Source organism: Ochotona curzoniae, unplaced genomic scaffold (genome assembly GCF_017591425.1).
Source record: "Ochotona curzoniae isolate NIBS_2020 unplaced genomic scaffold, NIBS_Ocur_1.0 scaffold_4683, whole genome shotgun sequence".
NCBI classification, from domain to species: Eukaryota; Metazoa; Chordata; class Mammalia; order Lagomorpha; family Ochotonidae; genus Ochotona; species Ochotona curzoniae.
Window position 1 is genome coordinate 29,081,878 of NW_024467121.1, and position 14,307 is coordinate 29,096,184.

The following is a 14,307-nucleotide window of genomic DNA, read 5'->3' on the forward strand; positions in this document are numbered from 1 at the left end:
ACTAGTTTTCTGCTTATTAAATAGCTACAAATTTATCATTTATCACATATTAAGAGCATATTATTATTTTTCTTAACTTTCTTTTATTTTACCACAGGACTTATCAGTGGAAAATATATTGTTGGAAATGAGGGACCATCTTTCCCAGTCAAAGGTGATTGAAACAGAATTAGCAAAGCCTTTGCTTGATGCTCTGCTTCGAGTTGCTGTGGGGAATCATTCAACAGATTTTGAAAATAATGATACTTTGACTGAAAAGGTATGGATTTAGTATGACTAGGAAAAATGTCTAAAATGGAACTAGAACACTGATGGTTAGACAATATGGACCAGAATCTGTGTAGTTCAGTTCTGTGGGCCATACCTCCATCTTAATGGGATTGCTATTGTTTCATGAATGCTGTCATCTTTAAAACTTAGCAGTGCAATATGGCATCCTTTTCTTTACCTGATCTGAAAATTTACTGATAATTACTCCTAATCATTTAGAAATGTATTATGTGATTTGATATGTCTTACATACAAGGTGTTTGCAAAAATTCATTAACAGTTCATGTTAGGGGAAAACTACATGATTTCAAAAATGTTTTTGCACCAAAGTAAAATGACACTAACTTGTTAACAAATATCAGAATCTAGTTTGAGGCACTAGGTAGGATAAAATATCAGTTGGAAAAACAGCCACTATCAGAGCAGCGTGAATTCTGCTAAAAATGATGGCAGAACAAATTTCAGATGTATTAGTGAAGCTTCAGTGGAAGCAGGGTGAAAAATTTTTATGTATTGCAGAGTTAGCAGAGACATTTCTCCAAAGAAATATGTGATTTACAAACTGATAACTAGTTTTAAAAAGAGATAAGAGTATTTTGAAGGTAAAGCCTAGTTATTTTACAAAGAAAAAATAAATAAACTTGTTCATGCCTTAAAGGAAGATGAGCAAGTAACAGGAACAAGAACCAAGAGTGTATGTATTCCAGTTGGTTCTGCTTATAATAATTCCAATAGAAAAATTGAAAGTTAAGCAAATTTTCTGCTCACTAGTGCCAAAACTGTTGTGCCCAGAATAGCTGCAGACAAAAACGGAGCTTTCAATGGAGATTTTAAATAAACGAGTTCAAGATCCTGGAGCATATCTTGGATGACATGTAACAGAAGATGAAGCATAACATAACCACTTCAGTCTTGAAGACAAACCACAATCTAAGCAATGACTATAGTCTAATCAATAGTGCTTCAGCCAAGAGTAAAGATCATGTGTTTGGGGATGCTCAAAGCATTTTGTTTGTTGAATTTCTGGAGAGCCAAAGGATAATAGTATCTGTTGATTAGGACACGTTTTGAGAAAATTAACCTAAGCTGTAGCAGAAAATTTCAGTAGAATACCTTCTGAATATTGGCAATGCTTCCGCTCATTTCTTTCATCAGAGGGGAATTTAACACAGTTTGTTACAAAATTGTTAGGTATCATCATTTGCTTCCATTGGACTTTTTGTTTCTTATTCTTAATATAGTAATTTTTCTTCAGTTAATAATATAAAAATGGCTGCATTGAGAAAGTTCGGTTCCCAGGACCTTCAGTTCTGTGGGTTTGGACTAAGTAGTGTCTTAAGCTTGATGAGGCTTATATTAACAAATACATTTAGTTTCTTAATTTCATATTCCATGAATATATTGAGGTCTCCTTGTATAACTGATAATTTACAAAATGATACTTTGAGTCTAGTGATTCAGCTTATATTCATCCTTGAGCTTTGAAATTAACATTAAGTCACTCAAACATGAAAAGGACTAATATTTGTATAGAAAAATAGCAGTTGTAGTTTTCTGGTGTTTAATATTTTTTGCTAAAGTTGTAATGCATATTTAGTCCATTTGCTCTCCTTTCATATTTCTTTTACATTTAACTGACTGTCATCTTTCTGTTTATAACTTACCATTTAGCTCCCTTGGCCTAGCTCTTGATTATATAAAATTACTTATCTGTTGTCTTAATAGTATGTGTTACTATTTGTCCTAACTCTAGAACTTATTGAAATAGCTATTAATGCCTTCATCTTAACTACTGACTCAATTGGCTGTCCTATAAAATGTCTAAGTACCTTCTTTACATTTTGTTGCTATTACAATTACAGAGTACTCTGAGCTTAAGTGAAAATATTTTCTGAAGTAAAGTTATTATTGGAATTTTTTTTAAAAAAACAGAAAAATTGTCATAGATATTACAAAGGAAGGCAATGCTAGAACTGTTGATTTCTGAGATTCTGTATATAAATAATTGCATTCTATAATCTTTAATAACTTTGAAAAGTTGTCCTGTATTCTCTTTAATATCTAACTTATAGAACATTTATCAAAATTTATAAATATCTGTTGATACAAATATTTTCCCATTAAGAAATACATTAAAATTATACATATTATCATTAAGTTTATATTTATTACCATTAAGTTGTATGGCATTTATGTAATTACGCATAATCAAGTGGTTTTTAGACATATCCCATTATGTACTTAGAAAGGAATTTAAAAATAGAAATGTTTTTAGTAGAGCTAAAACGACCTATGTCTTCCTCTGTTCAAAACTCCTTTTTTTGAGATATTAGGGTGTCTGAGAGATTCTGGGAAATTTGGTGATGAATTTAATTATTTATAGCAGTTGCTACTATTGTAAGATCTTCCTTAAAGATAATATTGAAACTGTCCTTAAAAGAATAATCTATTACTAGAAAGGAATGAATGTTAAGTATTTCACCTTTGACTTCAGAGTCATCTATCTGAGGAGGAAACGCCATCTCAGTCTGGAGAATTTTCAGAAGAGGCTGAGGCTTCTCAGTGCTGCAGTTTCAGACTTGTGGTCGAAGAAGAAGGTTATGAAGCAGACAGTGAAAGCAATCCAGAGGATGGCAAAACCCAGGATGATGGTAAAACTTCCCTGAACCCCTTGTGATTAGATCTGCAAATCAGGTTGTTAATTAGCAAATGGTTACTGATGATACCATTTAGGATTTCATATTGCCTTACAGCATAAGTTTCATCACATTATCAGGTTATTTTACCCACACAGTAAATTCTGAAAACTTGAAAATAATGATATATATTTTGTTATTATGAACATTCACTGAGGGCCTAACATCACAGGCAAGGGCCAGAGTTCCTGCTTTCATTTATATTCCTGTGCAAAAGATGAATATTATTAGAAGTCAACAGTATGAAGAATATCAAACTTGTTAGTAAAAGAGCTAGCCAGACCAACATTGGCTGGAAAAGCATTTCATGTAGTTTGTTATAAACAATAAGTAACACAAGAAATACAAGTCTCCTGTGTGACATCCGAACATGCTTGTAATAGATTTCTTCCTTGTTACTGCAGCCTGGCTTGTCCTTGAGGTGCAGCTGCATTGCTCATGATCCTTTTGCTCTGGATTTGAAACTTGGGTAGAATGGAAATATATGGATGCATTAGATCTAGAAGATATCTGTAAAAGTTCTCTTTATCCGCTGGTATTATGAATGACCCAGGACTACTAGTCCTCATGCAGTTTATGGTCGTTTATCTTCCTCTAAAATGGTGTTTTCTTTCTCATGGAGTTAATGAGTTACTGATAATCTTACCTAAGGGACTTAATGGATCCCATGGTCAGTAATTTTTCAAAAAATATTGATTTTAATGGTAGATTTCTTTCAATAATGATAGGATTTTGTAGTGATTATTTCTTCGCTTCTATGTTTGTGAACTAAATCTGTCTCACTGTTGTGAATATGTGAAGTTTACTCACTTTATATAAATAGAATAATTTAAAATATTTTTGGGGCCCAATGCAATAGCATAGTGGTTAAATCCTTGCCTTGAACGTGCCAGGATCCCATATGGTCGCCGGTTCTAATCCTGGCTGCTCTGCTTCCCATCCAGCTCCCTGCCTGTGGCCTGGGAACGAGGTGAGGACTGCCCAAATTTGGGACCCTGAACCAGTGTGGGAGACCCAGAAGAAGGTCCTAGCTCCTGTCTTCGTATTGGCTCAGCTCCAGCCGTTAAGGTCACTTGGGGAGTGAACCATCAGATGAAAGATCTTCCTCTCTGTCTCTCCTCCTCTCTGTATATCAGCCTTTCCAATAAAAAAAATAAATCTTAAAATATTTTTGAAAATCTCAAGAGTTCTTATTAGAAGTTTATAAGTTGTTTAGCTATATGAAATTTTTCAAGAGAGCAATAGTTTAAGGTTGTATCAGTCATATTTTCTTCTTTTTAAAAAGATTTATGAATTTTTTGAAAGATAGATTTACAGAGAATGAGAGATGGAAAGATCTTCCATCTACTGATTCGCGCCCCAAGTGGCCACAATGGCCAGAGCTGAGCCGATCTGGAGCCAGGAGCCTCCTATGGGTCTCCCACGTGGGCGCAGGGTCCCAAGGCTTTGGGCCGTCCTCTACTGCTTTCCCAGGCCACAAGCAGGGAGCTGGAAGGGAAGTGGGGCAGCTGAGACATTAACCGGAGCCCATCAGTCAAATTTTCTAAGATTTAGTATCAATGAGGCAATATCTGTTTCTTATTTTTGAAGAAGACAGACAGTTTAGAATTTATGCAACCAGTAGCTAAGCCTACTATCTTCACTGGTGTGTAGAAAGGTTAGTTGCCATCTGTGAATATGAGTCAGAAAGTTTGAGATCTGTGTTTTTTACAGTTATATTGATTGCTAAATCTGTATAACATACCAATAAAAAATACTGTTGATAATATTTATAGCTTTGTTGAAGATAAAAATTGCTTTTAAGGCCATTCATTCAAACTATCCAGAAGACTTCATCATTCAGAATAATCAAAAGTAATGTAGCAGAAGGTCTCGTAAACATAAGTAGCACTTTTGCTACCAAAGCTTACTAATGAGGAATAAGATTTGAGCTATCGGTTTGGTAATCAGAGACTAAAAATAATCTTTTCTTTTTCCCTTTTCAGGGCTAAACTTAAAACCTGAAGCAGAAGGTTTCAGTACGTCAATCAGTCCAAATGACTTACTTGAAAATATTAACCAAGGGGAAATAATATATCCTGAAATTTGTATGCTAGAGCTAAGTTTACTTTCTGGTAGTAAAGCTAAACTTGATGTGCTCGCCCATGTATTTGAGAGTCTTTTGAAAATTATCAGGCAGAAAGAAAAGAATATTTTCCTGCTCATGCAACAGGTAAAAGATGCATCACATATGGTTGAGATTTATCAGACTCACGCTTCAATTATCTGTTAAAATCCAGCTTGTCTGAAAAGCACTTGAGATGATTACGTTGTCTTTTTAATTCCTGAAGTGTGTTTTTAACATATATAGAGATGTAGCATAGAAATTAATGTTGTCATTAGTGAATCCTTGTATATTTCTAAGAATGGGTGCCATTCTAAAAATTGCATGTAATTTTAAATGTATGCCCCTTTTTTGAAAAATCAGAAAGTTAGAATATGAAAAAAGTGTGGTCTTACATATATAGCATTCTTTTCAGTCATTTGCTGTGTATATATTGTGTGTACATATACAGTAGACCCTGTCAAATAATTTATCAAAATACAATAAATATTTTATGCTCCCATGAGTTAAGAAATTGAATTTATTCTATTTCATTTTTTAATTTTCAGGGAACTGTGAAAAATCTTTTAGGAGGGTTCTTGAGTATTTTAACACAGACTGATTCAGATTTTCAAGGTGAGTTTAAGTAATAGCTTTGAAATTATTTTGTTATGCAAAGAGTTGATAATCATGACTTCCATCAACACAGGCTCTGTGATTTCAAAAGTTAACTTTTTCTATATCAACTTGCTTATTATTCAACTCATCCAGTAAAGTAGATGTACTGTAAGTATCTTTATTTTCTAGAGAGGTTAATCTAAATTCCAAGAGATTGAATTTTCAGTGAAAATGGTAGGAAGACAGTAATCTGTTCTAGACACTAGGTGTCTGCCTTGTGTAGTATTGACTACCTGCTGTCTAGTACTGCTGTCTAGTACTGCTGTCTACCTGCTGTCTAGTACTTTCTCCTCAGACATTTGAGAAATTTACAATATGATTTCTAATCACAAGAAGCCTAAGTTTTAATGGCTAGCTTAGGGTTAAACTACATTATATGTTAATTTAAGTTTTTCTAACATTTCTTCCTAATTAAGGTTACCCATTGTTGGCAGTAATACTCAGAAGTGAGTTGGTGGTTTTCCCCAGGATATCATTTCAGGGAGTTTGTGATGTCTCTATTATGGTGATTGCACCTGTGATAACTTTGTTAAACCTCATCTGCCAGGTTTCCTCATTGTGAACTGTTTTCCCCTTATAATTAACCACTGTGTTATGGGATGATAACATGACACTATGCAAATATGCTTTTTTCTGTCATAATTTAACCTAGTAATTTTAGTATTTATTGATTCTTCTTGATGGAAACAGTTAATGCTGTTGGGCTCGTTGCCTAGTAGCAATTTTCTATTTCTATTATTCCTTCCACAGAAATGAATTTGAATTATACTATAAGGAAAAGCCTTCTATTCTATCCCTTTATTTATTTAGTGTATGGCTATATTTATTTACTGTGCTTTGCACTTATTAGACTTTCTAACCTGAAGGTATATATCTGGAGCCCATGTTGTGGCACAGTGGGGTTCAGCCACAGCCTACAGTTTTGGTATCTCATATGAATGCTGGTTTGACTCCCACTTCTCTGCTTTCCGTTCAGCTCCCTGCAAGGGTGCTTGAGAAGGCTGGGTAGTATATTCTAAAACCCTCTATGATGTTGTTCCCCAGCACACAGGGAACTCTTAAGTGTGTGTGGTCACACTGCCCAGGTGCTCAGGAACTCAGCTAGAGCCATGTCCCTGAGCTTCTTGGCCTTTGCCCAGAATTCTCAGAGTTACTAGTGTGTAGGGGATCCAACATATGCCCTGACAGATGCCCTGTTCCTGGAACAAACTGGGTGAGGTTTCTGGAGTGGAGAGAGAGGGGGTAGTAGCTCCATCTCTGCAAATGGAGGCTGGTGCTTGAGTGGGGAGAGGACAGAGGAGCAGGGTGGTTGCCCTTGACGGAGAGAGGTAGTTGCTCCCCTACCAGCTCCCTAGGCTGAACTCAAAGCCAGTAAGGACTGTGAAACTCTCCATCAGTGATAGTCGGCACTGGCCAGGGCTGTGGCAGCCTCCTTCCACCTTCCAGGGAAAATGGTGCTCCCTAGCCTGACACTGATTGGGAACAGTTTTGCCGGCAGTACAGATGGTACAGAGCACAGGTTCTTCTTTATCATTTGATTTTGAATTTTGTGTCACATTTTAATAGATGATTATTTTTAAAAACACCTTTAGATTCACAGTGTATAGAGAATTCTCACTTTTAAAATGTATTAACTGTTTTTTTAATTAGAAAGATAGATTTGCAGAGAGGAGGAGAGACAGATCTTTTGTCTACTGGTTTACTCCCCAACTGACTACAATGGCCTGTGCTGTGCCAATCAGAAGCCAGGAGCCTTTTCTGAGTCTCCCATGTGTGTGCAAGGTCCCCAGGTCTTGGGCTCTCCTTGACTGCTTTCCCAGGCCACAAGCAGGTAGCTGGATGGGAAGTAGAGCAGCCGGGATACAAACCAATGCCCATATGGGATGCTGGCACTTGTAAGGTGAGGAGTTAGCCACTGAGTCATCACACCAGGCCCAGAATTCCCACTTTTTTCACTCCTGCCTGTCACTTTTCCTGTTATTGACATCTACATGATATGTGTTACAATTAATGATCCTAAAGTGAAACTTCAGCTGAGTCCATAGTTTATTCATATTTTCTGAGTTGTTATCTAATGTCCGTTTTCTATTCAAAGATTCTGTGTGGGTTACTACATTACATTTAATTGTCATAACTCCTTAGGCACAGATGAGGCATCTGTTAGTTTAATATAATAGAACTGTTTTACAGTAATTTTTGCTAAGTACTATACTCTAAAATAATAATAGAAGTATAATACGCAAGTATATAAACTAGCCCGTAATTTTATCATTATCCGTATTATCACCTGTATATAATTGCTTATGCTGTACTTTATACAACTCACAATTCAGGAGATTTGTTTAAATAGGTACCACCACAAACCATGAGGACTACATTGTACAGTGATCTCACAGCAGCTATGAAATAACAGTGATAGAAAATTTTCAGCATCATTATAATCTTATAGCCACTGCTGTGTATGTAGTTGTCATGATCAAAATCTCATTGTATATAGCACATGGCTTAAGAAAACTGTTGCAGACTTCTAATGTTGTGTATGTTTTCCTTTTTTTATGTATCTACTCTGATTATTCTTTGTGTAGATATGCCTGCGTTTGATTAGGGATTCCCCAAATAGCTAATGAAGAGAGCTTTACTTTGAGAGGCTGTTAAGGCCACTGTTGTCCCACATGGTACTTTATGTACCTTGGAAAACACATCCTTGGCTAGCAAATTATGACTTTGTGCTGAGTTCCTGACATTTATTCAGGAAACACAGCACAACACCGGAACGCAGTATTTGAGGAACACCATTCAAGCTTTATTTCAGTCCAACTTCTTTGGTTAGTCACCATGAGCAGACTGCATATAAGAAGTATACTAAGTAATTCTCATACCAGCATCCATCTAAGTTTTGCCTGGCAGTCCATTTTGTTTCTTTGGGTGATGAATTATCAGGTATTTGCTCTTAAAGTGAAAGCTAAACTATCTGTGATCTATACTCAGAAATACAAAGAAAAATGGCTTTCATTCATTCCTGTGTTATCAGCTGCATTCTTTCTTCCCCTGACATTAGATAGATTGGTTCCCTGCAGTTTTGAGTGCCTTTGTAGTCAAGGGAATTCTAGGCTGTAGCTTTCTTTTTTATCCCTCTGCTTTTCAATTGCTAAGAAATATTTTCAAACCTTTTATCTGGTGATTCCCAGTGCTCCTTGCCCTTCCCTGCTCAACCTCATCCCTACCTTATTTTCTTTTGTTGTTGTGAGATTTGTAATTTTGGACTTTGATACAGTGAATTTTCATTTTCATGCAAACATTGTACCTGTTTGTCTATCCATCTTATCTATTCATTTCCTTGTTTTAAAATGAAACCTGTCAGTTTGAGCTAAAAAACACCTTAAAAACACTTACTTTAATCATAATACTTTTCTACTCAGAAACCCTCAATACATTCACAATACTTGGAGAATAAAATCTCTGCTCTTTCGTAGTCTCAATGCCTACTATTATACCACTGCATTATCATCTACATTTGTTGCCTAAAAGTGTCTTCTATTCTCTTGACCTCCAGGACTTCCAAAACTACCAGCCTTTTGAAAAATGTCTCAGATTTCAATCAGGATTATTTTTGTTATATCTAAAATGGAAATAATGTTTAACTTCTAGGTATTCATAATTTTTTTTTGTTTAGTGGGATAATCAGCTTTGATAATGCAAATAAATTTACTTTGAAAACTTTTCAAGTTCTCTACTAATGCATTTTATGAACTTCTGTATTACCATTTTTGTCTTATGTTAAGTCCCATGATAGAGCAAGAAAATACTCAGTTTATGATATTTGTGGATTTATATAATACTGATATTTCCAGTTTCATTTCTGTTATTTAATTTTTCCACTTAGAGAGTAATAGGTAAACATAAGTGAAGTAAAGGTCTCCAGATAAGGTAGTAGGTGGTTTTATAGTATGGGATGACTATCAGCATTTGTACGATGTATTGATTTATACTTCTTTAGTGAATGCCTTAGTTTACTTGTAGCTATTCCATTTTTTAAGAAAAACATCCTGCTTTTGTCAGTTGGTTTGCATTTAAATATATTATTCCTTTATTAAATTTTGCAGTTACTTGATTGTTTATAATCCATTCGAGATGTGACGGTATTATTTGATCTCTTTCAGTGTGCCCATTTGTTTGTTTCCTATAAATTATATGTGACTGGATTTAATTTTTCCCTTCTTTCTTTAATTTAGCATGCCAGAGAGTATTGGTGGATCTTTTAGTATCTTTGATGAGTTCAAGAACATGTTCGGAAGAACTAATCCTTCTTTTGAGAATATTTCTGGAGAAATCTCCTTGTACAGTAAATATGCTATGATTTTTACATTTATTACTAAAATTGTAGTAGGATATATTTTCCAGTTAATTGGAAATTACTGAATTCTCTTGATGTGTCCTTTGTTTCACAATCAAGCCCATGTTATGTGTGAAGTACCCAGTTACTTTATTATTTATATGTATTATAATCGGTTTTTTTTTTTCATTTTGGCTAATCCCACCCCTAGTCTTTTGCCTAAGAAATGTCAAATACTTTTCATTACTGTGGGTAATTGGCAACCACATTAAAGATTATATTTTTCTAAAGAAAATTATCCATTGTTTTACACTATCCCATTGGTGTAGTTCAGTGACTTTTAGTTGCTAGGAATTACATTTTTATAAGGAAAATTTGGGAGCTCCTTCATGTGAAGTAGGGTTAGGTGTTTCAGAGCCCTTCCTTTCTTACAATCCTCTCTAGTCTGTGGCCTCGTAGAAGAGGCAGTAGAACACGGTTTAAAATCCTCTAATATAGATCTTTCAGAAACTGCTATATATTTTTAGAATATTTCTGTGTTTTATGAGTGTATGCCTCTTGACCCTGATCAACATTAGATGTTATTTTATTTTTTAAGATTTATTTTTATTTGAAAGGCAGATTTTACAGAGCGAGAAGGAGTGACAGAAGGAAAAGGTCTTCCATCTTCTATTGATTCACTCCCCAAATGGCTACAACTGCTGGAGCTGAGTTGCTTCAAAGCCAGGAGTTTCTTCTACATCTCCCAAGTGATTCAGGAGCCCATGGACTAAAGCTATCATCCACTACTTTGCCAGGCTCTAAGCAGGGTGCTGGACAAAAAGCGGAGCAGTCAGGACACAAACAGCCACTCATATGGGATGCTGACACAGCAGGCAGAGGATTATTATGTTATGCCACCGTGCCAGCCCCTAGGTGTTATTTTATGCACGAATAGTATAGGTTAATCTTTCCTCAGTTTTTACTTACCTCTCCATAATATTTGTTCTTCCCTTTAATTAAAAGCTTGTTTCCTTTTGCCTTTTCTATACATTGTGCTTTTCAGTTGAACCAACAATTTGTCATTTTTAATGATATTATTAAAACCTTTTTTCAGGGCCCAGTACGTTGGCCTAGCAGCTAAAGTCCTTGCCTTGAATGTGCTGGGATCCCATATTGGCTCCAGTTCTAATCCTGGCAGCTGCAGTTCCCATCCAGCTCCCTGCTTGTGGCCTGGAAAAGCAGTCGAGGATGGCCCAAATCTTGGGACCCTGCACCCACATGGGAAACCTGGAGGAAGTTCCTGGCTCCTGGCTCTGGATTGGTGCAGCACAAGCCATTGTGGTCACTTGGGGAGTGAACCTTAGGATGGAATATCTTCCTCTCTGTCTTTCCTCCTCTCTGTATATCTGACTTTGCAACAAAAATAAAATAAACCTTAAAAAAAACTCTTATTTCAGTTTCTCAAACATGCTAAAAGAAGAATTACTTCATTAGAGGGAAATCATGTGAAATAATTTGGAAATGAATTGAGTTATCAATTTTATGAATTCAGTCACATATAATCAGAAATTTGGAGAATTTTTAAGATCTCCAATTATATCCTTCCACTAAAAAATAAATCAGCCCAGTGATCAGGAAGCTGATCTGGAAACCCTCCCATATAAAAGTGCTTGGGTTTGAAACTTGGCCCTACCTCCTGATTCTAGTTTCATACCTTGCAGATTCTAGGAGACAGTGCTAATGGCTCAGATAGTTGGGTTCCTACCATCCACGTGAGAGACCTGGATTTAGTTTCCTAATCTTAGCTTTGGCCTTGTTTTGACCTGGCTGGCCATTTCGGGTATTTGGGAAGTGAACCATTAGGTGGAGGATCTTGGGCAGGTATACTACCTCTCTCTCTTACTCTTACTCTTGCTCAAATAAATTGGTTACATTTAAAAAGTCAACAAAACCAGTAGTAGTGTATCTTGAAAGAAATCTTTCTTTAGTAGAATTGATTCCTGGTAGGATTACTATACTTAGTTTGTAATACTTAAAACTAACTATCTTAGATTTATATCATAAAACATCTAAATTTAAAGTAAATCAGGGACCAGCATAAACCCATGGCTTAGTGGGTGAAAACTGCTGCCTCCGTTACCAGCATCCCATTAAGCTCTACTCCAAGTTCTGGCTGCTCTATTTTTGATCCAGCTTGCTGCCAGTGCTCTGTGGGAAGGCAGCAGAATGTGGTCTCAAGTGCTTGGTTCCCTGAGAACCATGTGGGAGACCCAACTGGATATCCTGGTTCCTGGCTTTCCTGCCACTGCATCCATTTTTGGAGTGAGCCAATGGTTGGGTAATCTCTCTTTCTCACACATACCAAGCAAGAGGCATAAAATGGAACTGAATATTCCTGTAGCAATTATTAGTTATTCACAAACACTCTCCCTTTCACACAAACACAATCTGTTTCCTCTCTCTCTCTGTAACTGCCTTCCAAATAAATAAATCTTTAAAAAGTTTACAAACCACAGGCAGTTATATATCTTAACAATGAAATATGTCCATCATTGTGTATGAAGAACTATAGTTTAGTAATGATATAGAGGAACTAGGTGGGTGGGAGGGGATAAGGGAAATGCCAGGAGCGTATGAAACTGTATCATAAAATGATAATAATAATAATAAAATGTAAAAAAAATGAATAAAACTGACAAACCTGCAGCTCAAATCCCTAAAATCAAAAAAAGAATGAAATATATTTCATACTTCATTTTTATACAAAATTTAATTTTAGCACAAATGAGTATTTTAAAGATGCAGTAGATAAGAAAATATTCAGATAGGAATGCTGATACATGTTAATATGCATATATTTTCATGGATAACGTGAATTTTAAGGTTATTATATACCTTGTTATGTGAGTGTATACCTTCATTTGTTTTTCTTTTTTCTAGGAAATTCTTCTTCTGGGTCTTCTGAAAATTGTTGAAAGTGATATTATTATGAGTCCTTCACAATATCTAACCTTCCCTTTACTGCATACCCCAAGTATGAGTAATGGTGTTCCTTCACAAAAGTGTCCTGGGATTCTGAACAGTAAGGCCATGGGGTTACTGAGAAGAGCGCGACTCTCGCGAAGCAAGAAAGAGACCGATAGAGAAAGTTTTCCCCATCGGTTGCTTTCCTCTTGGCACATAGCCCCAGTCCACTTGCCGTTACTGGGGCAGAACTGCTGGCCACACCTATCAGAAGGTTTCAGCATTTCATTGTGGTTTAATGTGGAATGTATTCATGAATCGGACCATACCATAGAAAGAAGAATGAAGATAAAGAAAAGAAACAAATCATTAATTTTACAAGACAGCAGTTTTGATGGGACAGGTATGATGACAAATTTATCTGAATTGTAGCTGGCAGTTTTGGGTTATGCATTAAAGAACAGACAGCAGTAGTCTAATTTGCTCTTAACATGCTCATCTTGTATGACTAGGGGTGCTAGGCCTTGACTTGCTCAACTCTGAGTTGTCAGTCTTCAAATCTCCATTTCCTTCTACACTTTGGGTAGAGAGCTATTGAGAGTAGACTACATATATAATGCTACTGGGATCGTCAGTTCCGTTTCCTACCTTTTACCTTGTTCAATTTTTGGATCATGGTGGCTCCTGACCTTAGAAAAGGAAAGGATAAAACTCTATAGCTAATGTTTTGTCAGCTACCTATTTCCCAACTACTACTAGCCAGCCCTGCATCTTCTTTAAGTTTTCCTTTCCTTCTTTTACCCCCGTTGCTCCCTCACCAGATTCCTGTCGCATAGTGTTTAAATCTGTCTATCATTCTGCAAAGTTAGAATAACTTTGGCATTTGGCTTACTGATTGAGAGATTTGTATCCTATATCTGAGTACCTAGGTTCAAATCCTAACTCTACTTTGATACCAGTTTCCTACTAATGCAGACCTAGGAGGTAACAGGTGATGGATCCAGTAATTAGGAAACTTGGATTAAGTTTCTGGTTCCCAGCTTCCGCCTGGCTGCTTCCTGATTGTTTTAGGAATTTGGGGAGTGACCTAGCAGGTAAAAACATTCTCTCTCTCTCCTCTGCCATGCTTTCTCTCTGTCTCTCCAAAAAGTAAGATTCTTTCCAAGCATTTGTGTAACTGAAGAATCACTATTGTGTTGCTATAAAACTATGTCTTCTCCCCGTATCACTAAGGTTAGAAAAAAGCTCTTGATTAAAAAGGTTGTAATGAAGTGTACTTGTTGAGATAATGCCTGGGGTCT

At 36.1% G+C, this 14,307-nt stretch overlaps 1 protein-coding gene across 5 annotated transcripts in view; it reads left to right on the top strand.

The window, feature by feature from the left end:
- The window catches only part of LYST (lysosomal trafficking regulator), a 173,266-nt gene that overhangs the window by 60,456 nt on the left and 98,503 nt on the right, over positions 1 to 14,307 (top strand). For all 5 annotated transcript variants that reach the window (XR_005882511.1, XM_040968181.1, XM_040968182.1 and 2 more), the window contains exons 7-12: positions 98 to 259; positions 2,765 to 2,921; positions 4,952 to 5,178; positions 5,619 to 5,685; positions 9,960 to 10,069; positions 12,983 to 13,409. Coding sequence is in view for 4 of the 5 variants with exons in the window: in XM_040968181.1 (XP_040824115.1) it covers positions 98 to 259; positions 2,765 to 2,921; positions 4,952 to 5,178; positions 5,619 to 5,685; positions 9,960 to 10,069; positions 12,983 to 13,409 (1,150 nt within the window). In the remaining variant the exon portion in view is untranslated. The remainder of the gene's footprint in view (positions 1 to 97; positions 260 to 2,764; positions 2,922 to 4,951; positions 5,179 to 5,618; positions 5,686 to 9,959; positions 10,070 to 12,982; positions 13,410 to 14,307) is intronic.